This window comes from Drosophila serrata, unplaced genomic scaffold (assembly GCF_035046125.1).
Source record: "Drosophila serrata isolate PLE 108 unplaced genomic scaffold, ASM3504612v1 contig_3, whole genome shotgun sequence".
In the NCBI taxonomy this organism is placed as follows: Eukaryota; Metazoa; Arthropoda; class Insecta; order Diptera; family Drosophilidae; genus Drosophila; species Drosophila serrata.
This window is the reverse complement of record NW_028256901.1, coordinates 129453-155425: the sequence shown is the minus strand read 5'-3', so window position 1 is coordinate 155425 and position 25973 is coordinate 129453. Positions and strand designations below refer to the sequence as shown.

The window sequence follows — 25973 nt, the reverse complement described above, 5'->3', positions numbered from 1 at the left end:
CGCCTTTATTACTCTCCGTGCTCTCGCTCTCTCCGCTCTCTCGCTCTCCTGACCACTGGACATCGCTTTCAGTCACGTGATCTTGCCGCTCACCGGCCGTAGTGGAAAGAGGAAAGTGAAAAAAAATGCGCGCAATTGCGGAGTGCTCCTGTTAAAAATCGTTTTTAGTCGCGAAAAAGTGCTTAATAATATCAACTAAACTAGTAAATCGGTTAAACTAAGTGCACTCTATGCGGGAACAATCAAAAATTCACCAAATATGTGGATTTTCAATGATTAAAGATGAAATGAAAAGTGAGCGTCGCTTCTGCTGCCAATTGGAGTGGCGGCAGCGGCTAACGGAATGTGAAAAAGTCATTTATTGTGCAAATGCCGCTGTGAACTTGACAAATAAGTTAATAACTAACTAATGTGACAACAAAAGAAGATATTTGTTATAGATTTATCAAGAACATATCGGTTTTAAGCCACTAAATCAGCAATAGAAAAAGTGAGACACCCGCGCACAATGTGAGACACCTGCAGCCGCCGCGGCGCGCGCCGTTATTTGCATGCATACATGCATACACACACGCGAATGTGTGAGAGGAGTTGATGCATAGAAGAAGAAGGAGGAGAAAAGAAATTGCGTGCGTTGCTTTGTGTGTGCAAATTTACCGTTTCTTTTCATTCCGTTAGATTTCTTGTTGTCAACGCGTTCGTTTTGTTTTGTTTCTTTTGTTTTTTCAAGTGTAAACATAAAAGTGAAATGCTAATTAAATGTACGAAAGGAAATTGTTGTGTGTGTTGTGCAAGAAGTTTATTTATTTTTTTTTCAAGTGTAAATGTGAAGTGCAGTGCTAATTAAATATGCTAGAAGTAAATTTCAATTTTTTAAAGTGTAAATATGAAGTGCAATGCAAATAAAATTTGCAAGAAGTAAATATTTATTTTTCTTTATTTTTTTTTAAGTTTAAATATAAAGTGCAATGCAAATGAAAATTGTCAGAAGTAAATTTCAATTTTTTAAAGTGTAAATAAAGTGCAAATTAAATTTTCAAGAAGTAAATATCTATTTTTGTCTATTTTTTTCAAGTGTAAATAAAAAGTGCAATGCAAATGAAAATTGTCAGAAGTAAATTTCAATTTTTTAAAGTGTAAATAAAGTGCAAATTAAATTTTCAAGAAGTAAATATCTATTTTTGTCTATTTTTTTCAAGTGTAAATAAAAAGTGCAATGCAAATGAAAATTGTCAGAAGTAAATTTCAATTTTTTAAAGTGTAAATAAAGTGCAAATTAAATTTCCAAGAAGTTAATATATATTTTTGCTTCTTTTTTTTTAAGTGTAAATATGAAGTGCAATGGAAATGAAATATGTCAACGCTTCATCTGCGTTTATATCAATTTTTGTTTTTTGTTTTTTTTTTAAGTGATTAATTAATTAATACAAGAAGTGTTATTGTGTGATTTAAAAAATGTTAATAAATGGAAGGAAAGGAAATCGATAAAATCTCATAAGTAACCGAAATTGGATTAAAGAACGAAACAAATATAAACAAAATGGTAAGTGAAGAATTAATTTAATATTTATACTTTATGCATTTCGATTTCCTCTTACTTGTAATGAATAATTTGTGATCTTTGACCTGCGAATTTTGGTCTCTACTTTTATATGATCAGAAATTTAACCTTGATTGCGTATATATCTATAATTTTAATAGATATATATAAAAGCTCATTGAATTCTTTAATTTTACTTATTCGTAAACAAGTTACCTCTAAAGTTGAAGTTCTCAGAAGTTGCTCTGCCAACTTAATCCATTAAAAAATTATTAATAATTATAATAATAATTAAAAACGCTTTGTATATATATTTTTTTAATATCATCCATTTTATTTCATCTAACTTTCATATATATAAGTATGTGTTGTTGTATGGTATGTGGATTTGTTGTGTTTTTTGTTTTTTTTTTTGCATTTTGTTTTATGTTTAATTACACAATTTGTAGTTAATCTTTTATTAATCTGTGAATTATGCTTGACAAAAATAAAGGGAAAATAGAGAGAAAATAGCAGCAAAGGGCAGTGGAGTTGAGGGATTTCCATTTTAATATTTATACGTTTTATTCTCAATATTTGATTGCGTTGATTGATTGATTGCGATTGAACTGGGTTGTTTTTCTTCCTTCTTTTTTTTTTTACTTTTTGGTATGTACATTTTTTACAGCAAAAAAAAAAATATCTTATTAAATTTAGGCAAAAAAATTGGAGTCTTAAATGATAAAAAGCCTTCGTTCAGAGAAATGACAACTAAATTAAATCACATTTAGCATATATATATTTTAAAAATTTTCCTCGCTTAAATGCTATTATTTCGTGTCTGTGTGTGTGCTATTTATAAATAATTTAATATTTACATTACGCCGACGACAAAAAAAAAAAAAATTATATATATAAGACAATATTTAGAATATACTATCGAATATAATATATATAGATTTATGTAATTATTTTTAATTAATTATATGTGTTGGTGTGTGTGTGTGTGCGCCTTAGGTGTATGAAAAAAATTGTTTCGTTTTGCTTGGTTTTCCATTTCTTTTTTTTTTTCTTATGAGTTTGCTGCAATTAATTAATTTATTTCAATTAATTTAATGCTTAGAAAATGTTCATTGTGTTCATTGCATGGTTAAGACGGGGAAAATTGAGAAAATCGGGGAGAGTAACATTTAATTCAGGAGAGAGTTTGCTTGAAGATTTAAGAAATGCAGATTTACATGAAATCAAGCTTGATTCAGGTGGGAATAATATTAGTTAGCTTGGAAGTGATTGAAAAATAGGAAAAATTTAACTGAAATCCAGTTTAAAATATTGTTAAAGGGTTACAAAATTCCTTTCCATGCCAGAAGATATTAAAAAAGTCAGGATTTAGACAGGATTTAATCCAAAACAGGGCTCTCTCTCCGATTCAACAACTGTTTCTCCCTCAATTCTCCCATCGCCTTGTAAAATTTTTTATTTTTTGTTGTTGTTGCTTCGTTGTCCTTAGAACAACACATCGATGTACATGTTTCATCTGGGCCCACTGTTGCTGGCCTGCTCCTGCTTCACCTTGAGCAGCAGCTGCTCCTGGAGCCGCACCTCGTCGTCGTGATCATCGCATATGTCGATGTCCCCCTCGCCATCCGCATCCGGATCCGGATCCACCTCGTTGTGCCCATCGACTTCGTCTAGGTCCCCATCACCGTCCTTGTCCAGCTCCATATCCTCCAGGTCGTCCTGCTCCTCATCTGGCTCCGATTCGGCAATGGTCACCGATACAGCGGCCGCTGCTGCTGCTGCGGCTGCCGCGTTGCGTGCATTTGCTGCGGCCGCCACTGCAGCAGCTGCTGCGGCAGCGGCAACTGCTGCCTCGGCATAACCGGCGGCAGCACCATGATGGTGCATATGCTGCAGTGCAGCCGCATGGTGATGATGGTGGTGGTGGTGGTGTTGCTGCTGCTGCTGCTGCTGCTGCTGCTGCTGTGCCTGTTGCTGTGCCTGTTGCTGCGCCTGCTGTTGCGCCGCAGCAGCCGCTGCTGCCTGCTGCTGCTGCTGCTGGGCCTGCTGCAGTTGCTGCAGATGATGCAGGTGCTGCTGCTGGTTGTACGGATGATGTGGCTGCGGTCCAGCTGAACCCGATCCTTGCTGCTGCTGCTGCTGCTGTCCCTGTCCCTGTCCCGGTGCCTGTTGTCCCTGCTGGCCAAGATGCTGCAAGGCGGAGGCATCAGCTCCACCACCAGCCTGGTGCAAGTGCTGCTGCTGCTGCTGCTGCTGCTGGTGATGATGGGCGGCTGCTGCGGCGGCGGCTATGTGGGCATGAGCCTGCGCCTGGGCCTGGGCATGGGCGTGGGCGTGGGCGTGGGCGTGGCTGTGCTTGTGATGATGATGATGATGGTGATGGTGGTGGGGCCCCTTCCCCGAGGCCGGCGGCGGGGCATCGAAGAGGAGACGCGAGATCGAGAAGCTGGAGATGGGCGAGTTGTGGGTGCTGCCCGCCGAGTAGCTAGTGTTGGTATCATCCGAAGTCGGTGTCTCCCTGTCGCTCTCGTCGCTCTTGAGCAGCTCAGCGGCTTCCAGGGACTTTTTGTGCATCCCCAGGAGCCAGGGTGCCACGGACTCGTCCTCCTTGGCCGACTTGATGATGGTCTCCGGCAGCGGCAGCGAATGCCTCACCATCGCCCCATAGAGGCCATATTCGGCCATTTTGGTGCTGTGACCCCAGCACTTTTCCGTTTTGCGCCACTTGGCCCTTCGGTTCTGATACCACACCTGTAAAAGTCCAAAAGAGAGGGATCCACAATTAGTTTGGTTTATTAGTAATCGTTATTTGTTAATTAATTGAGATATATTTCCGGTCGGGGTTGTAATTATCTTCTTCGCTTTGCAATTCAATATGCAATTAAAGGCGTCAGAGGAAGGAAAGTCCCCTTTTTCTTTTGGAAAGTTCATTCAACTAAATATAGGTTGGAGGGTCCTTGTTATTATTTTTAGCTTAGCTTTCTTCCTTTCTCATTTCTGGTTGAAAATCAAACATATATGGCATACTCTTACAATTCTATTAAATAATTTTACCCACAATAAACAAAACCCTTATAAAATCCAAAGTTTGAAGTCATTATTCCCATAACAAGTCGATCGTGAAACCAAGTTATAAAGTTCAGGGTATAAAATTCGCTCATAATGATTAATAGACACAGAAAATGACTGATAAATCGGGTTTCCTACAAGTTAAACAGAAATTAATTAAGAAATGAAGTGGGAAGAGCCATTGAATCTTTATATATATAGATATTTTTCAGGGATTAAGCCTGATTGTTTCCAGAAAGAAAGAGAGACCAGGACAATAACGATTACCAGCACAGCACCCAAAACTAATTAAATTAACATGGAAAGGGGGTTTTTTCCATTTTCCCCCTTTTCTCTCTCTCTCTCTTAGACAGACAACACTTGTCACGCATCCCCTGAAAACACGAAACAAAAAAATTGCAATTCAAACTCAAGTACTTATTAGTAACAACATTAACATTAACATTAAGGGAAATGCTGCCAGCCGACGCTCGACGCTCGACATTAAACGGTCAATTTTCAATTTTCGCAGACAAGTTTGCGGGCCGCCCTTTTTTCCCCGGGGACAACTTAATCTTCTGTTGTGAAAAGTTCAACTTTTCCCAGGGTTGCTGTTGCCACTCTGCTTCTGTGCTGCATGTGCCGCAATTCTCCAAGGACCCAAGGAGAGAGTCCCTTTTCTATTGCCACGCGGCCACGGCCTCTACTGTCTATTTTGTGTTGTTGTATATATACACATATATTTGTTGCTGTTGTTGTTAGTATTTTTAAATTTTATTCCTCGGTGTGATGTCAACATTTGCATTTACAGTTGTTTGCCTTGTTTATTGTTGCACTTGAGCGGCGGCCGAGACGAGCACGAAAAAAAGCAAAGTGAAAACATGGCAAATTAAATCTGCTTGAGTTGACAACACTTAACACACCCCCGTCCCTCCCTCCCTCCCCCCTTCCTTCCTTCCGTTTCCTCTAATGCTCAATGGTGGTGTATAGTGTACTGTGTAGTACAGTGTACACTGTCCCAGGGGGCAGGGGTTGGGTTGTGTTTTTTGGGCGGACAAACTCAATCAGTGTTGCTAATGCGCTGATTAATGACTTTTTAAAATGCGCCTAGCCTGGCGACCGTGTGCTGCTATTTATGAAATTGGCACATTATTTAAATATTTTGTAACACACTTTTTGTCTGGGGTTAAGTGAAAATTTATGCATTTTTTAATTCTTCATACACAAAAAAGCTTAATTATTGCTACACAAGTATTTATTCAGTGTTTAATTAACGAAATTTGATAGTTTCTTGCACTTTGCAATAGAAATATAGGAACACAGGATTCAGGGGTTAGTTTTAATTAGATAAATCTAATATAAATCTGGATTTTCATTTTAAAACAAGTAAAAACTCATAACTAAGCCAAAAAAGCATAAAATTCAATTCGGAAAGCTGTTCTGTGCTAGTTTTTAATATATTAATAAATCTGCATACTCAATTTAACATTTAAACTAACTTTAAATTTTTCCATTTTTGGAAATTTCCACAGATGGAAAAATTTAATCATAAAATTACACAAAAAAAATTTCAAAATTTTTTTTCTGTCTGAGATGGCTAGATCGACTTGGCTTTCGATGCTGATCAAGAATATATATGATTTATAGGGTCGGAAATGGCTCTTTCATATCGTAAAAAGCTTCTGACTGAATTTATAATACCTTTCTTTGAACCGATATTTACCTATATTTATATGAGAATTTGTTCTACAAATCAAAATCTAAAAAACTCATAACTAAGCCAAAAAAGCATAAAATTCAATTCGGAAAACTGTTCTGTGTTAGTTTTTAATATATTAATAAATCTGCATACTCAATTTTAAACTTAAACCAATTTAAATTTTTTCCAATTTTGCAAACCTTGAAAGATGTAAAAATTTAATCATAAAATTACACAAAAAAAATTTCAAAATTTGTTTTCTGTCTGAGATGGCTAAATCGATTCGGCTTTCGATGCTGATCAAGAATATATATGATTTATAGGGTCGGAAATGACTCCTTCACATCGTAACAAGCTTCTGACCTAAATTATAACATTATATTATAAGGGTATTATTTTTAGCTCAACTTTTATACTAATATTATTATTCAAGGAATTAAAGTCCTATAAAAAATATAAATTTTTTACGTTTTTAAGCTTTACACGAAAAGGAACAAAATTATAATAATGCGGAAAGGGAAGCCAGAGGGATAAAAAATGCAAATAGCAATTTGTTAAACGCTTTTGTTGCCAGCCATAACCTCTTTTGTTTAAATGTTAATTACATAATTATGCATAATCATTTTTAATTCCATTTTTTCCCCCTCTTTGTGTGTGTGTGTGTGAGTGTGCGTTGATATTAACAGCTCATTAAAAGCGCAGGAGAAAAGAAACAGCAGAAGTGTATAATTAATGCAAGCGTTACAAACAAGGAGCAACAAAATTATGCAAAAATAGAAAACAAAAAACAAAAAAATTATTACGTACAGATGGCGCAAGCAATTTGTAATTTGCAATTTCAGTTGCAGTTTTTTAGTGTTACATTTAATTTGAATGCTTGGCAAACAACAATATGAAATGCAATTTGTGTTTTCTTTTAATTCGAACTTATAATGGATACTCTAGGAAAAAACTCAAGGATAACCGGAATCTATGGAATGGATTGCTCGAAATAATTGATACTCCATTGTTTCCTTTAATTGGAAGTTTTGGAATCTTGAGATTTCCGTTCAAGGATGCTCGAGGAGCCTCGAGAATTTACAAATGCAACTCTCTTCCTCTTCCTTTGATGTGTGCAAGTGCAGCGATTTCCTTTGACAGTTTCTTTTGTGCCTGGAAAGTTGAGAACTTTGGTTGGAAGTGGCAATTTCCATGCAATTTTTTTAGGTAAATTCACACAATTTGAACATGCGGTTGAGTGCAATTTCTTTGCTCTTTTGCAATTTTAATGCATTTTTCTTTGTTTTTTCGTTTTGCGATTGTATCAAACGGTTATTCTCTTTGTTTTTCCCCTTTTTCCCGGGTAAATTAGCAGCGTAAGAGCAGCGAGGTAAAAAAGTCCAGGAGAAGGAGCAGAAGTAGAGTAGAAAAAGCATTAGAAGAAGGAGCAAGAAGAGGGGAAGAGGCAATTGCAAAAAATTGGAAAACAAAAGAAAAAGAAATGCAGCTCCTAGCTTCGTCCTTGTCGCACCTTGAGGTTATTATTATTACCTAAATAATTTATTTTTAGCGCAATTAAAGCATATTTATATGTAACTTTAATTAAGAAAACAATTATCTTGATTTATATTTTTCGATTGTGACAACTTTGTCGCCTGATCGCTGACTTTTGGCAGTGGCTACTTTTTTGGCAACATCCAAATATCCAAAAAGCAGCAAGAGCAAGGGAGAGGGCTCGAAAGCAAAGCTTTTTTCCAGTGTGCGAGCGAGAAAGCGGAACATGTTTGGCCATGTTTCTTTTTCTTACTTTCAACGGGCAAAAATAAGCAAAAAAAGAAGGTTTTTTAAGAAAAAAACGGGGGAGAAATGCATAAAAAAAATACAATATATGTATACAGAGAACAGAAACAAACACACACACAATACGGGAAACGCACGCAAAATGGAATGCAATTAAAAACGGCAGGCAAAAAAAACACAAAAAACCCAAGAAGACTGGAGGAAGCAGGAAGAGCGAGAGCGAGAGCGAGATGGAAGGAACTTTTAATGGTGGCTTCGATTTGCCGTTGTTTTTGCATTTGCATGGCTGCCGCTGCCGTTACTCTCTGCCGGCCTTCTCTTCCCTCTTCCCTCTTTCCACTTCCTCTTTCGGCTTCCCTTCCTTGTAGTGCTGCTAATGATTGCCTTTACCCCCCTCTTCTTCTGCTTCACCTCCCCCCACTTTGGCTCTTTCTCGCCTCCCTCCTCTCTTTTTTTTTTGCGATTCCCGAGCGGCTTTTTTTTTCAAGCTGTGCGCCATATTTGCACTTAATTGAAGTGTATTTGCATGTGTGTGTGTACGTGTTTTGAGTTATTTGCGTGCGTTTTATATTTACTGCAGCTCTCTTCCCTCTTTTTCCGCACCTTTTTTTGTTGCTGCTGCTTCTGTTGTTGTTGCTTTTGTTGTTTTTGTGTTGCCTTTCAGCCAATTGTGCTTGTTAATTTGATTTTCGCACACACACACACACAGAGGCGGAGAGACACACACACAAATAGCAGGATGCACTCAGAAAATGATGCATATATGCACTCACGCAACGTGGCGCCATCTTGCGGTTTATCAAGTGGTTAATGGAATAACGGGAGTTACGAATTGGAAATTATAAAAGAAAGGGGGTGGGGAGCACCTGCAAAATGGTCGATATCGGGGAAAGCTTTATCATTAGCCTTTTTAATTGGCTTTATTATGACAATTAGGGAATTACCTTTGTCTTCTTGATAATTATAGTAATTTATTGGAATTTAATTCATAAATATAGATCGATTATTATTCCATTAAAACCAGAATAATATGCTCATCACACCATTTTTATCATATTGATTTTACCAACACTGTAAGATCGATTTTAAACTCCTTAAAAAGTATTTCTATAAGCTTCTAATATGTGAAAAGCAAAGAAATAATTAAAATTTGTCTTCAAAGATTTAAAATATCTAAATTTCTATAAAATCGAACTTGGGAAATGGGTTCATAAATTGGAAAAATAAAGAAAATAATTTCACAATCGATATAGATTATATATTTTTTTTGAAAATCATTGCATCTTGTCTTAGATTTCTAATATATTCATTTGATTTTTTGTTAAAACTATTTATTTCAAGCAATGGGCACATTATTAATAATCGAAAAGTACTATATTTAATATTCTTATATCGCTTTCTGTAAGTTATCGATGTTTTCTAATATATTTATCGACCTATGCATGCTCTACTATCGTTCTAATTTGTCAAACATTAATTATGAGCTCATTTAAGTCTCTAAGAATACTTGCAACATTATTAAAAACTCTTTATTATTATAACTAATAAGATATTATAGCTAATATGCATATTATATATATATCCCTTTATTCTCATACGATCCCAGACTGAGGCCTTTAAAATCCCCTTGAGTATATGACATTATGTCAAAGTTTCCCTGCGACCCTTATTAACGCCTTCAGCAACGATGGCTTTCATCATTACAAAAGTTTAATTTGCAATTTTGTGGTTCACACCTCGTCTGCCTCTTTTGCTTTTCTTGTGAGTTTCGTTTTTTGAGTATTTTTTTGTGTTGTTTTGTTTTTTTTTGTGTTTTTTTGGAGTGTCGGCGAGTGCCGCTTGCCACGTTTTCTTACTTCTGTTTCCGTTTTTGTTTCGCTACTTGGACGTTGCAACTGCGATTGTGTGCACTCGTAATTATGTAATCAGCGGAGGCCTCATTACGTGTGGCAACACTTGCAATGCCATTGGGGGGGAGTTCTTATATAAGGACTCGGAAAGCGGCACACAGACTCCCCTCGAATCGAAGATGCCTGGCCTTTGATTGCAATCTTTACGAGTGCGGCCATAAAAAAGAAAGCCATAAAATGGCAGAAAGGCGGAAAGGCGGAAAGGCGGAAAGGAGACCTGCGCATCCTCAGTCAGATTCTGCATTGCTACGTGATGGACCCCCAGTTTCTGTTCTTCATCGAAAAAGAAACCCCAAAATGGAGAACTTGATTTACACAGATGTCAATCAAGGACTAAAAGAAGCTCTTTGGGGTTTGGGAATGCTAAAGCAATCAATAAGGAGTTCTTCCAGGATATTTCCCCGCTTGAATATACGTATTTATCTTGAGTAATCACCTGAATTCGATCCTCGGCCAGTCCAGTTTTCATTGACAACAGCTCTCGGGCGCTCACATCCGGATAGTGGGCCTCTTTGAAGGCCTTCTCCAGCTCCTCCAGCTGGCTGCTGGTGAAGATCGTCCTGCCATGTCGTCGCTTATTTTTCTTCTTGCCACCGGGACCTGTGCCTCCAGGACCCACAAGGACATCGCCTGCATGGGCACCCAGCAGGCCACTGGGATTGCCACCAGCACCGCCGGCGGCGCCAAGGAATGCCGCTGCCTCAGCATGATGCACATGGGCATGGGCGGCGTGGGCGGCATGGGCATGCACATGGGCGTGGGCATGGGCATGGGCCTGGGCATGGGCATGATGGGCGTGGTGGGCGGCGGCCGCAGCAGCGGCATGATGATGGGCGGCGGCCGCGGCAGCCGCTGCATGCTGATGGGCGGCCAGAGCGGCCGAATGATGGGGACCGGCGGCGGGCGAAGAGCGATTGGCCGAATTGCCACTGCCAGCGCCACCACCGGAGGCGGAGGAGCTACTGCCTCCGGAGCCAGAGGCACTGGTAGCTGGCCCCGAACCCGAACCGGAACCAGCGGCTCCAGAGGCGCCATTACTCGTTGTGGGTGAGCCCAGGTGACTTAAGCCATTGCTGGCCACCTGGTTGGCTCCTGATCCTCCCGATCCTCCATTTGTCGATCCGGAACCATTGCCATTGCCCGATGAGTTGCTATTCTTGCTGGGCGACTGCTCATCGCCACTGACGTTGGCCAAACTGCTGGCGTACTCCTGACCACGAGCGGCAGCTTGTTCTGCGGGGAAGGGTGGAAAAAAGGATCAAAATCAGACTGATATGTGGCTCATAGTTGGGATTTATAATTAAGAGGGGTCTAACCGGGTTTTAATATACCTAACATACTTAAAACTTACCTTAAAATGTACTTATTTATATAATTTATATTATTATTTACTTATTTATTCTACGATTTAGATTTAGAGGAGTTTTAACCCTCTTTTTTGGACGCCTCTTTTTCCTCATAGAATTTGTGGCGCTCGCTAAACACATGTCGTAGGATATGTTCCTGCCCCCCCTCTTCCTTGGTCCTTTGTCAAACCTCGAACCTAATCCCTGTCTCAATCCTATTTCCTTTAAATGCCAGACAATGGCCCGGACAGAGGAGATATTCGAGCTGCTGCCACCACCACCGACATCAGCATAAAAAGTTGATTTTTCGCACACGATAAAGCCGGCAGCTGGAAAATTGTTCCATGTTCCATGTTCCATCCTTGAAGCCCCTTTCAATTGAATGTCGCGCAGATTTTGACAAGTTGCCAGGATTTTTATTCAAATGTCAGCGAAGGGTTAACCCATGTTTTCATGTTTCCATGTTTGCACCTTCCCAGAAAATCGAGAAAATAGCAGCACACACAGAACAAATGTTTTCCTTTTGGGCCCGCCAGCTCCTTGGAGGAAAAAGGAAAAAGGAGGCAGGAGCAGGACGAATGTCGGTTTCGTGTGTGCTGGCTTTGTTTTGACAATTAGGGTGTTAGGGTGTTAAGTGGTTTAGCCCTTTTTTGGGTCTCAAATTAAACGGGAATCGGCTTAGGCGTGTTGGCACAGGGCGTTCTATTGTGAGTGCCGATCCTTGAGGATAATGACGATAATAGGGATAATTCAACCTCTTCAGTTGGTTGCTGGTTTCCGGCCACCTAATTTGACCAATATGTATCTATTGGTCCAAGATCCGATTACATTGTCTTATTAAGAATAGGGATTTTAAGGGAACTCTGGAGTTGTTCCTTTGAAATTACCAAGTAATTCTCAATACTAATGATAATAACTATCATTAATTGAATTATTATTATTAATGTTAATGTTAATTATTTGTTAAAGCCTCATCATTTTATGATTGACCACTTAAAGGCATTATATTCCTACCCCCCGCACTTAATCATCATCATCAAATGAAACTCTGGTCAACTTTCCAATAAATTAGGCACCTGCCATAGCAAACTAATTTGACCCTACGCATCCTATTCAGTTCTGTATATATACAATATACATATATATAAATATATGTAAATAGCTCGAGCGTTGCTTTTATTGCCTGGCTACTTTGGCGGCATAATTAGACACACATCAATTAACAATTAGCTGGTCAGCGAACGACAGCTGACCACTAACCCCGACCCTCACTATACCGGACTATATATACACATATATATATCTATACATATGTATAGATTGACTCAACCAGAGTCAGACCCTCGCAAAACTGCTTTAAAAGCACTCTCATACACTTATAAATAGCCATTATATTGCTACATAGAGTATATATATATATATATCGGAGAATGGTGATTGTAGCGGGGGGACTGGTGAGTGGTCAGCCACTTTGGCCAGCTATCGATATCGTCTACACTATTCAAAATTGGGTGTACTCTTCAGAGCGAGAAAAGGTGAAGAAAAAATGCTTGTAATTTGGATAGTAAATAGGAGAAAGTTGGGTTTAAATATAAGAAGAAGTGACTGAATCAAGGAACTTTAGAAAATCTATTTTAAAATTAAGAATTCTATAGATTTTTTTCTTTAATATACTAAAATATAAAAGGCAGAAGGACCTACAGAGATAGCTTTAAAAGTAGCAAAGCTATAGGACTTGGAAAACTATAAAATAAATAGGAATAACAAATAGTTAAAAGTAAATACTATTATAAGAAAATCTCCTCCATTAGGGATGCAATTTTAAGGCTATAGAATTTCTCCCAGTGCTCAGAGCTCTCGTGCCTGGTCCAGCCTCGAGTTGAGTTCAGTTCTGAGTTCTGTTCGGTTCGTCAACTAATTTAATTTGCTGCTCGGGTAAGTCAATCGGGGCATGAGTTGCTTGATTTTCCGTCATGCGATATTTTGTGCCCCCCGCCCCCTCCCCCCTGCTCTCGTCTGCATTTTGCCATTTTCCTCATCCATTTTCATTCCCATTTCGCTGAGTTTTCCTCTCTCGTTTTCCGCCTAAATTAATTTGATATGTACACGCGGTGTAGTAGTTCTTTGCGGAGTGAAATGTATACGAGCGAGCCTTGGGCCGAGTCCTTTTGTGTGTCCTGGAGATCCTTGGACATTGGCCTGCCATTGTGGTTCGATTAATTGTTCAATTAAGCAATATTTTGATCGAATGGCTTTTGTTTTCTACAGCGAGGTGAGGGAGGTAGCAGCATTCCATGAATTTTCATTAACTGCCCATCGAATTGGTCACGATAATGTGCCAATTTTATTATTATTATTTGCCATTTGTTACCTGTGGGTGGGAGTTTAATTGGTGGGGAAATAAAACTATTCTTCTCACATGAGTATTCTTCTTGAACTTGGATAAGGTTTATCCCATGTAGTATTTATTGTTTTAATTTCTCCTGGCTGGAACTGGCTCCCTTAACCTATCCCCATTGAGTGAGTTAAATTTATGATTCCGACTCCCTGTAACAAGTCGTCCTGATAAATGGCAGCCGTCCAAGGAGCAGCAGCAAACTACTACTACAACCCGCAAAAAAGGACCAAGTCCTAGGACCAAGGACCGAGGACCCCCCGCCAACGTCCACAGACGAAATGTAAAATTACCAATAAAGTCAAATTGAAATTGCCAGACATATTAATAAAAGCCAAGCAACCAACCACCGCCATTGCCAACGAGGACCACCACCATTTGGGCATTGGCATCAGGAGTAAAGTACTCCGCAGGAGCAGGCACAGGAGTTGGATCTATGCCTCTTCTTGGGCATCTTTCTATTCCGATTACACTGTTCCAAAAAGCAGGAATTGCAAGGCATTTAATATATTTTTCCAATTGAAAATCCTTTTACATATTTTCAAGTGCCTGCCCTTTTAGGTATGCTACATATTTTGTCCATAAAGTATTTCTTTTATAGTCGGGGGCTTTTCTCTTTAGTTTTTGCTCTATTTTTTCTAACATTTTTTTAAACATTTTATTATTTTTTCGAGTGCATTGCGTAGGCAAACGATTCAGTGGATGGGCCACGCGGGTGCCACCAATGAGCTCGGTGGCAAGGAGCAGATGAGGCAAACGGAAACCGACGCCCCCTTAGGCAGCCTCCCCCTATCAACGATTTATTTTTTATTTTCCCTCCTCTTGGCTTCTCTTTTTTTACATTTCTTGTGTTGCCTTGCTTTTAATTTTATTTTCACCGCCGAGAGGGAAAAAGAAGGAAATTTCTGTTGACAGGAAATACACTCGAAATTGGCAATTTTGCATTTACGTTAATAATACTCAAGCGTATTTACTACTTACACTTACACAGGGACGTGGGAGGGGGTGGTGAGTGGGGGGGCTGGTTGTCTAGGCGGAAAATGGGGACACAAACCGTTGGGTGGTGGGTGGGTTTTTTCTCGATTTTTCCCCCAGCCGTTTTGGCTGTTTTTTCTTGTACTTTTTTTTGTGGGTTGGTTCCGAAATGAAAAGCGTATTTATTCGCGCCAAGAAAAGGGGGTGGTTCTATGGGGCTTCTGGGGGTTGGCTCGGCGCAGAAAGACGAGGGCTAAGTATAGAGCTGAGCCAATATGACGCGCAATTATTTGTAATGGAGACGTAAATAAGTTGAAGAAGCAAAGTGGCAAAAGAAAAATGGCAAGGAGGCAGGGAGGCAGGGAGGCAGGGAGGCAGGGAGGCAGGGCAAGGCTCTTCTCGGTGGGTGGTTTAGTGGGTGGTTTTCTGGGGCTCAACTTGTTAGTTGTTACACAACGGAGCGCACAGCACGTTGCCTTTTGTCTTTTGGGGTTGCTTTTTCGGCTTGTCTCCCAATTTTCCCCGGGTGGTTGAAAGACAACAGCATTTTACGGTGGGGTTTTCCACCAGTGGGTGCCTCCTTGCCACGGAGGTGGGTGGTGTTAAGTGCGGGCGAGAGTGGACGTCCCGCAGTTAGCTCGTTAACTCGATTTGCGCTCCGTTGCTATTGCTATTGCTTTTCCCTTTTTCCCCCCATTTGCCGTTGCTGTTGTAATAAATACGAAAAGGCGTTGTTTTTCCAAGATGGCGGATGGTGCGTGTGTGTGTGTGTGTGTGAGGGTGAGGGTGTGGAAGCGGGACAGACAAACAAATGAAAGTTTTCACTTCAAAAACCCAAAAAGAGTTTTAAAGAAGAAACTCAATTAGAGGGAGTTTTTGCTAATTAATCTATTAATTTATCTTAAAGCTATGAAAATCATGTATTTAGGTTTGTAAAACAATTTATTTTAATATTGTAAATATTTCTTTTTATATTTTAAATTATTTTTTCATAACAATTGAATGCTTCAATTAATGTATGACAGTGGAAAACTTTACTTTTTGACTAAGTTTTATTTATTTTAACTTTTCAGATTTAAGACTTTTAATTGTAGACTGTTTTCTAAGTTAAATATCCCCATAAAACATATTTTTTAGAAGTACTATCTTTGTATTTATCAAACCCTTACAGGGTACTATAATTTCATTCAGAAGCTTGTTTCGATGTGAAAGAGTCTTTTCCGACCCTATAAATCATATATATTCTTGATCAGCATCGAAAGCCGAGTCGATCTAGCCATTTTAGACAGAAAAAAAATTTTGAAATTTTTTTTGTGTAATTTTATGCTTAAATTTTTACATCTGTGAAATTTTCGAAAAATGGAAAAATTTGAAATTTGTTTAAATGTTAAATTGAGTATGCAGATTAATAAGTATATTAAAAACTAGCACAGAACAGCTTTCCGATTTGAATTTAATGCATTTTTGACTTAGTTATGAATGATTTTCTCGCAAGTATATTAATTAAAATTCAACTTCACATATATTTATATAATTCCCAAAGTAAGAAATACAAAATAATAAACTTAAGCTAAGATAAATATATTATTCTATTCTATTCCTGTGACTGCATTTGCTATTTTTTCATTTCTTCTTCAAAAGCAACAATCAGGCGATGACAATTGAAAAGGAAAAGCGCTGCGACTGGGGGAAAAACAGGGGCGAGGGGCCTTGAATAGGTGTTGTGGAGCCGCGGGCTTTTCCCCGGTTACGGTTTTGTGTTACGCTTATTTTCCAATTTCGCTGCTGCTTCTTTTTGTTTTCTTCTCTCTGTTTTCTTTTTTTTTTTTTAGCTTTGCAGCCATTGATTTTCTGTACTGTGCTTAAATTTGCTTACTCGCCTTGAAAATCCCCGACGACAGCGACGACAACAACGAATTTCCCTACATTTTCCCCCCCACACCAGTCGACCACTTGACGCATTGTTGTTGTGTATTGTATTTCGATTTTCAAGCTGATTTTCTTCTGCCTTTTCCCCCTGTGTGTTGTGTGTGTGTGTTGTGCTATTTGAAAGCTTTCCGTTTCTGGCGGAGGAGAGCGCAGTGAAGCCTGAATGAAATAATTGGGTAGTTAGTGCGATTTTTCCTTTCCTTTTTTGCAGTTTTTCCCTCTCGAAAAGCGCTTCTTCTGCCGTCTCGCTTTGCATTCTTCCGCTTTTAATTTATTTATACGCCCGACACTTGAGGCAGGTGCTTTTCCTTCCCCTCTGCTTTCCCAGCGATTTCCCACTCTGCCTCTGTCGCTGCTGCGCACAAACGCTTTTCCTCTGCCTCCTCTGGCTTTCCTTATAATTAGACATTATTTCGCGTTCAGTTGGCCTCCGTTGTTGTCGACAAAGTGGGCGTGGCTCTAGACCAGAGGTGGCTATTAGCTAATGAAATTCAGGCAGAAATGGTATATATAGTCTTTGGGTACATAAAACATCGAATAGAGTCGAAGCTGAATAACTGATGGCTGCGAAAATTGTGCTATTTATCTTTGTAGTTTTAGGGTTTAAGAAATGCTTACTTTAAATAAATAAACCATTAATTATATATAAATGACAGAAGGCTATGGCAAATGTACATATTTTCTATGTGATTTGGTATTATTTTAAACTCACTTATCTAACCTAATTTAAGAACCCTTACCAGACTTAAAAATGTCGTATTTTCCACCATTAATTATTTATATTTTTCTCTTTACTTAATAATAATAATCAATACCAATAACCGTAAGTCTCTTAGCCAAATTGTGGTTAACATTTTAGGTGACTATTATCCTCAGGTTTTCTATTCTCTGTTTTATAAGTTACTGGAAGGGAGTGGAAAACAAGTTTTCCGGAATCAGAAACCAAGCCAAATTGTATGTTTCACTTTTGTAAAATTCATTTGGCCATAAAACAGGACCCGTATGGGTTTTGGGGGGGCCGTTAAGGCTTTAGGAAATGGCTGGAACGTTGTTCCATTTAAATGGGCACAAAAAACAGTTGGGAACCCAAAACGACCGACGAAAGCAACCCTTTTGTGGTCTCTGTCCATTTCGGCAGCTGGCAACGTTTTACAACACTGTAAATGCTGTGCGGAAATAGCGGTAAATATAAAAATACACAAACACACACACACACACACACAGACAGGGTGTTAAAGGGTGTGCTCAAATATTTATTAACCCATCAACACATGCGGAAGTTTTTCCGGCCGTTTCAGTGCCTGAAAACTTTGAAGGGAAAAGGGGAAAGGACCAATCCCATCCCCCCTCCCCCCTTAAAAAAAACACACACACATCTGTACTGTGTGTGTGTGTGTGTGTGTGTGGTATGTTTTTTGGTGGTAACAAATTCGTGTAGCGTTGCAAATTGCTGTCAACAGGGAAATTAATAAAAAGTCAAACGCCTTTTAAAGGCAACAAAATACACACATATATACACCCTCGCTTCGGTTAAGATCGGCAAATAAAACAAGGACGAAGGACCAAGGACCAAGGACCTTCCCGGCTGTGTAATAAAATGGATTAACACGTTTAATATTCAATTTGCGTTGCACAAAAAATGCCGCAAGTGCGTATTTGCGTATTTTGAGTGCGAGTCCTAGAAAGAGGCCAGGACTCTATGCATATATATTTTATTGGGTCTTTAAGTGGTCTAAACTCTTAGCCAAGGGTAATTGGTAATTGAAATTTCGATCATTTTCCCTTTCTACCAAGTAATTATTAAACGCTACATAACTTGATCTTTGAAGCTGAATTCCCAGTAGTTTTGATGGCTAAGGAAACCACTAAGGATAATAAAGCTTGAAATAATGTATTCTAAGAAGCCCAATAACTTCATTTAGTACAAATACTCAATTGAATTGAGTTTCCCTTTGCCATTTCCTCTCACATTCATCAAATACCTTTCCCATGGTGATGATGGCAAACATTCTAATGAATCAGTTTCCCATTCTCAGGACCCTTCCTTATTGGCTCTACTCTTTCCATTTTTCTGTGTGGATTTTATGGATTTCCACCGATTTCAAGTATATATAAAAAGTTGTCCATCATTCGTTGTCCGTTGCCAATTCAAATGCACTTTTTCCCCCAAAATGCCACTTGGCCCCAAATGCCAAAAAGGAGGAGAGATGGAAAACCGGGGTCTTAACTGCAAAATCATGCAGAAAATGCTCGAAACGGAGGGGGTCAGTGGGATTTTCAAGTTAAACTGGCGAACAAAGCCACTTAACTGATGCGCTGACTAGCCTTGTAGGTTTTTATGGCTTGGCTCCAATCTTCCATCATCCAAAGAGGGGACAGTGACTAGTCCGCAGACTCCGACTCCAACGTGGACTCTTTGAGGAGGAAAATCTGTGTGTTTACATGCCGTCCTCGAGTGCTTCCTAGGAAAATGACGACGATTGCAACTGCAGAGCCAGAGCCTCCTGAAGTGGTTGAGATGAGATGAGGTGCATTTGGCTGATCATGCAGCTGGCAAGGAGATGGAGGTCCCGAACTCTACTTTGGACTCCTTTCAATGCCTGCCACTTGTTGTCATCAATTTTCCCCTCTCTCTCTCTCTCTCTCTCTCTCTCTCTCTCTCTCTCTGTTTATGCAGCGGAGCCACTTGCATTTCGGTTGCACTTCGCTGGAAGTTGATTATTTTTTTGGGAAAAACCACATCAAGTATCATCATCATCGTCTGTATTTGTTTTCGTTTCTTTTCGTTTCATTTCGTTGAAACCCAAACTTGTAGTTTTCTAATTAAAAAATTATTTGGAAAATAATAGCTTCTCCCTGCCTTTATTTTTTGTGTACTTTTGACCGACTCATTGTCACATAATTAACACTTGATATAGCAATTACCAGTTCTTATTTTTTGGTACTTTTTCCCTCCAGTTTTTTCTTCGTTTTTGTGTTTGGGGGAAAATGTGCGAAAAACTATCGAATTTCCATTGTCGTTTTTGGTGGGCAGGAAATGTGCGAGAGGATTTGTATCGGAAGTGCCACACAATAATATCGCAAATATCTCGGGCATCTCCTCATCTTTTTGGTTAGATTTCCTCTTTTTGTTGGGGGAAACTCTTGAGATTACTATCAAGGCCGCTGCTATTTTTTTTCGAGGTTTTCTTTTCATTTCTTTTACTTATTCCCTTTTTTTGTGGTAATTATTGGAGGGTTTGCCGAAATTGGTGCGATTGATTTTCAGTTGGAAAAGGACACGCGCGACAGGGAAATATTTTAGGGAAAAGTTTCAAAGGAAATAAGAAATATAATACTCAAAAACATCCTTTCAATATATTATATATATCTATAAATAAATACAGAACACTTGATAATAATTTTTAGCAAAAGAAATACGTTTAAATAAAGAACATTTCACATGAAACATCTTTTTTGAGTGACTAAACAAACCCCAAGAAATCTATTTAAGATACAAAATCAAACGTTAAACGATTAACTTTAATTCCACAAAGTTTTTAATCAATTGTAAATGAGGCTAAATACTCATTCGCACATTCATGGCTCATCCGCGGTAATCTTCTTGAAGGGAAACCCAATTAGGGAAACCAATTTGTCTGCAATTATCTGCCATTAAGACAGAATCCACTTTGTAGAGGAGCACAGGGAAACGGGGACTCTAACCATGACTAACACAATGGCCAAGAAAAAGAAGGCGCTGACAACGAAATGGCCCAAAACCCAGATGTGTGAAGAAAAATAATAACAGAAGAGACAACAAGTTGAGAGAGTACAAAAAAAGAAAGAAAAGAAAGCAAAATAGTTGGCGATACGGACAAAAGGACATAACATACGCCAAGGATCTGAAGAGAGTCTCGGGTAAATATTTATTAGAGCCGAGGAAAAGGAGCTCTCCTCAATGGCCACTCAAATTAAGGCTAACAACGTGCAGCAGCAGGAGCAAAGTAGCAATTTTCCTGGAGAAAAAGAAAATTGAAAGGATGCTGCTCCTGTCCCAGCTGCGGTTAACCACTCGAGTCGATTTATTTTGTACACAATTTGCCTTGAAAACTAACGCCCCGTGTCCCCGAGATCCAGGATCATCCAAGGAGCTCAAAAAAAAGGACACGATGCGCCATTTGTTGCCTTTTTTACAGCTCACAGGAGCTGCCCCGGGCTGCTGCTCCTGCTGCTGCTCCTGCTGTTGTTGTGCAAACAAAGTGCGAACGGACCTTTGGCAAATAGAACAAGGATAAGCAGGGTCCTGGTCCTGGACCTGAACCTGGTCATGGGCATGACTCTTTGGAATAGGAGTACCGCAAGATGCACAAGTATGCAGGGAGAGAAAATACTTGGGAAAGAAATGGAATATATATATTTAAAATCAAGAAATGAAGTATCAATAACATTAAATATATCACAACTATATAAGAAAATCTCTCTCCCTTTGAAGATATTTTTATTTTCAATAACTAGACCACATTTTCTTGCTTTTTGCTATACATTTCTTGCTGTGCATCGAACAGATAAAGACCAAGTGGCTGGCAACAGCTCCCGGAAAGGTCAACAGTGACAACAATGACAATGGCGGAATGACTGAATGACTGAATGACAAACTAAAGAAACCGAAACGAAACGAAGAACCAAAACCACACAACGGAATGGATGACAAATAAACAGATGTAAAGTGTGAAAATTTAACAAATGAAGTGCGTGTAACTCTCGGATACAATTGTATCTGTGGAAAATGCTGCGGAAAAGAGATGCGGAGAGGCAATTCAGGTGAAAATTGCTTAATGTGTGGGGGCGTGGCCATTTAGGGAAGGTGAAGGAGACATGTGCGAGAACAACACATCAAGAATAATATTGCCACAAAATAAACAACAACATTTGATGTGGCTTAAGAAATGTGGCCAAAAAAGAGGCTCATGAAATAATATTAACAATAGGGGTTAAAAAAGGGAGTTACTTGAATTAAAAATGAAGAAAATTAAAAGCAAATTGTCTATATAATATTTATTTGTCAATTTTAAAACGATTTGCAATAAATAATCAAGAAATTCGCTCAACTCTTAGAAGAAAATTTAACTTTATATTGTTAAGGTGTTCTTAAAATATTTAATTATTTATTTAAATAATTTTTGGATGAAAATTTAAGGGGGAAAAAGATCTGAAACCCATAAGTAAGCCTTTATACCACATTTTCTGTACCTTTAAATGTCTTTTCCTGAAGCTCCACTGGCTATCGTATTTATCTGCTTATTTTTTAATGGATGCTCGTGCCAAGTGGAGTTTGCTAATTTCACAGAAAATTATGCGCTTAATTAGCGATACACACACACAACACACACAACACACACACATCGACACCGAAATCGTGCCCCGAGTGAAGTGTGTGTGAGATTTCACACTTTGCTGACAGGACGGCTGCCGCCGCGCCCCTTTATTCCTGCCCCCCGATTCCTCCTCCTCGTCCTTGTTCTCCTGTTTAAAAGCTCACTGAGCGAAAAATAATTGCGAAATATTAATTAATGATTTAGCTAAAATATAAACAATAGAAAATTGTTCTAATTATCCCTGACAAAGTTCATTTTACGAAGGAATACAAATATTTAAGGTATTAGGAGTTTAAAACCTGAGTTAATGAAAATTTCAGAAGATTTTATGAGTTAAAAAATATGTTTTAAATTATTTAGAACAATATTTAGTAAAGCCATTAAAAAATAAGTAATATAATAAAGCAAACTTGTCGTTTAGAATTTAATATTACTGATCATCTTGGGGAAAAAGTAATATTACTGATCATCTTTGGGAAAAAGTGCAAGATCCTCTCTCTCAGCATGAAAATTCTAATCAAAAGCCCATGTATATTAATTTCTTGATGGCTTTTTTTTCTGTCAGTGTACGAGTGTTATTAATAAGCTCGGACCGCCAACCCTCCCTTTGTGCCGTGTGCTTAATCGTCTCGTTTCATTGTTTTAACTCCGATGAGAGGACGCAGCTCAATTGCTCAGCTCAACCCCTTTGAGCTTATTAGTTGCGCCTACGGGTGGGCACAGGACACAGGACGCAGGACACAGGACACAGGACGCAGGACACAGGGAAGCTGTGATGCAAAGGAATCGCTGTACAGAGTATAGAATACAGAATATGACTATATATATGCGGAGAATACGGAGACAGATGCGGTTGCCACTTGGCTGCACCCGTTCAGTTGCAGATGCAACAGAGAAAGAGAGAGAAAAGGAGGGTCCTTTGCACCGCTCTCCCCTCCCGTGTGTAATTAGCCTCCTGTTTTATTATTATTATTTCTTTTTGTCTTTGTGACGCCCCATTCGAAGCAACTCACTTGCAAAGTGCACGTGGAATATGCTTTCAAAAAGCCACCGATTTTATAAACAAAACAAAACAATGGCAGTTGAGGGAACTAAGGAATGAATGTATAAGTTAGCCTAGAAGAATAAGTCAAGGATTCTAAACAAGGAAAAACTCAAGCTCAATAATTTATAATGGGTATTAGAAACAGAAAAAGTAATTGGAAGTTCAACAAGAAAGTCAAAGCAAGCCAAAACTTATAGGATATTTTCGTTATTTTTATTCTATAATTTTTTCGACAAATCAAACCTTAAAAAACTCATAACTAAGCCAAAAAAGCATGAAATTCAATTCGGAAAGCTGTTCTGTGCAAGTTTTTAATAGATAAATAAATCTGCATACTCAATTTTAAACGTAAACCAATATAAAATTTTTTCAATTTTTCAAATTTTTACAGGTGTAAAAATTTTGTCATAAAAATACAAAAAAAAATTTTCAAAAATTTTTTTCTGTCTAAGATGGCTAGATCGTTTCAGCTTTTCATGCTGATCAAGAATATATATGATTTATGGGGTCGGAAATGACTCCTTCACTTTCTTTTAAGCTTCAGACTGAAATTATATTACTCTATAGGGGTATACGAAATGTATCGAATTAATCTAGACATATTAAGCTTTTGAATCTCTTAATTGTATTAATTATAACTTTATCTCAAATAAGGTTTAAATAATTTTTTTTCCATAGTTTCTCCAAGTAATTAACTATCTTCGAATATTGAGGTATTTTTAATATTGCAACGATAGACATATTTAAAAAATATAAATATTTGTAATTAGTCTAAAATATACATATATACTACATATGTATGTATATTAATCTTCTTTCCAACTAACTATTTGAGTGGGGATACCACTAGACAATGTATAACTTAATCTTTATAAGATATACGAAATATACATAATATATATAATGAATATATTAGGCAAAACGCTGTCAATTTGCTTACAAAATCTTTGTCTCTTCTGTTCCACATTTTAAACATTATTTAACAATAATAGATTTTTTAATGTTATTTAAGTTGGCTTTATAAAGATGAGTATATAATTTGAAATATGAGACAGCTATATGATAAATATAAATGATATTAATCAAATGGTTTAGAACATACAATTTCTTATTTTTCTTATTTACTGAAATGTGAAATATTTCCACAACTTCAATGAATCTGTTTATTTGTTTTATTGAAATATAAAAAATCGACGGCTTAAAGCTTATTATTACTTTAAAAAAAGTTCAAAACTAACTTGAATTAATTATTCTGGAAAGTACATAAGCCTTTTGAAATATTCATTTATCAGTTTTATTAATGAAATGCTTTTTAAATGCAGTTAAACTCATTTTAAAAACAAAGCTAACTAAACGACATAAAGTTTCCTAACAGATCCCAATCCTTTGCTGTTTTTTTGGGATATTTATTAATCTGTTTTCGAGTCACAAGTCACCGTTACCAGTCACCTGTCACGGTCACAGTTCACGGACTTACCTGCAAACTGGGCGCCAAAGTGCTGCTGAAAGTGTCCACGGAACTCGTGCGGCGTACTGAAGCCGGGCGGCAGGAAGCCCCTCAGATAGGCGGCCGCCGCCAGCGTGGTCATGTGATGGTGATGGGCGGCAGCGGCGTTGCCCGGATCCGCGGCGGCCGCATAGCCGGCGGCGGCATAAAAGTTGGCCGGATTGAAGACGGGCAGCTGGCAGTGGGCGGCTGCTGCAGCCGCGGCAGCTGCTGCGGCCGAGAGTCTGGTCACATCGGGCGACAAGGATCGCGAGTCGCGGAGTCCTTCCAATTGCTCACGTTCCCGTTCCCGCTGCTCCCGCTGCTCCCGCTGCTCCCTCTGCTGTTGCTGTCCGGCGGCGGCGGCAACGGCTGCGGCGGCTGCGATCGTGGGCTTTAGCTGAAGCGGCGTACTGGCCGGCGGCGGTGGGGTGGCCGCCGGTGATGGTGGCGCCTCCGAGGGCGTGGCATTGCCGCTGGCGGCGCTTTGCTGCTGATAGGCGCCCAGGCCGAGAATTTCCTGGATGGCGAACGGCGTTCGCATTTTGGTGGCCTGCATTTTTTTGTTTTTTGATTGCCGACGGCTTTCTTTTTTCGGGGGGGTCACACTAAAAGTCGAAAGGGTTCTTCTTTCCGAGTTCCGAGTTCCAAGCTAACTTTATTGCACTTTCATTGCAAGGCAGCAACGGCAACGGCAGCGGCAGCGGCAGCACTGGCAGCGGCTATCGTACCCATACAGGCGCACTCACATGTACACGCGAACGCACACTGGAAAAAAACGGTCACTTCACGCACTTTTTTTGGTTTGGCTTTTTCGGTTTTCGGTTTACTTTTGCTATTGCTGCGTGTTTCTGTTGTTGTTGTTGTTGTTTACTACTACTTGTTATTTATGCTTTTAAATGTTGTGGCGTGTGTGAGTGAGTTCTCTTTTTTCGTTTGGAAATTGTAGTAATTTTTCAACCCGAACGCTGCGGCGTTCGAAAACTAACTGAAATTGAAAAGCGAATTGCACGCCAGCAAAAGCGTCGCGTCGGCGTCAGCGTTGGCGTTGGCGTTGCCCGGTTGCGTCGCCGTCGGCGTCGCAGTTAGCTCCCACACACGGAGCTGTAGGAACAAAAATTCTGCCCGCTTCGCTGTCGCAGCGGCCGCAGCGCCATCTTTGCGAGCGCAAGGGGGATGGCAAGGCGAAAACGAACCACAGCCGTTGTCTCGCTCGCTCTCTTCGAACTTCCAATGGAGAGGGGTAACCTGCAGGCCATTTCACTCGCTCTCACTGCACGCGCATAGTGCTTTCTCTTTTCGCCCTGGAAGTCCGCTCACGGACAGTGTAAACGCTGTGCATGAGATCTGCCCCACTGTGTGTGTGTGTGTGAGTGTTAATTAAACGCCGTTTGCATTTTGGCTTCGAGATTTTCGGTTTTTCGATTTCAGTTTGTTTTGCAACGCCAAGCTATATGTCCATGT

The 25973-nt window shown here is 39.2% G+C and overlaps 1 protein-coding gene across 1 annotated transcript; it reads right to left on the bottom strand.

Moving 5' to 3' along the window:
• Nucleotides 1–1849: 1849 nt before the first annotated feature.
• Nucleotides 1850–25499, bottom strand: Vsx1 (Visual system homeobox 1). Its single transcript, XM_086837878.1, has 3 exons — nucleotides 24501–25499; nucleotides 10413–11209; nucleotides 1850–4291 (listed from the first exon to the last, which is right to left on the bottom strand). The coding sequence occupies exons 1-3, from the start codon at nucleotides 25066–25068 to the stop codon at nucleotides 3053–3055; spliced, it is 2604 nt and encodes an 867-aa protein (XP_086694004.1). The 5' UTR covers nucleotides 25069–25499; the 3' UTR covers nucleotides 1850–3052.
• Between the last annotated feature and the right edge of the window lie 474 nt (nucleotides 25500–25973).

Excerpts from the sequence above, each read along its gene's own strand:
- Vsx1 (XM_086837878.1), bottom strand. The coding sequence starts at position 25,068 with ATGCAGGCCACCAAAATGCGAACGCCGTTCGCCATCCAGGAAATTCTC. Across the intron at positions 11,210-24,500 it reads CTTTGGCGCCCAGTTTGCAG|AACAAGCTGCCGCTCGTGGT; the intron begins GTAAGTCCGTGA and ends CCTTCCCCGCAG. Across the intron at positions 4,292-10,412 it reads TGGCCGAGGATCGAATTCAG|GTGTGGTATCAGAACCGAAG; the intron begins GTGATTACTCAA and ends GGACTTTTACAG.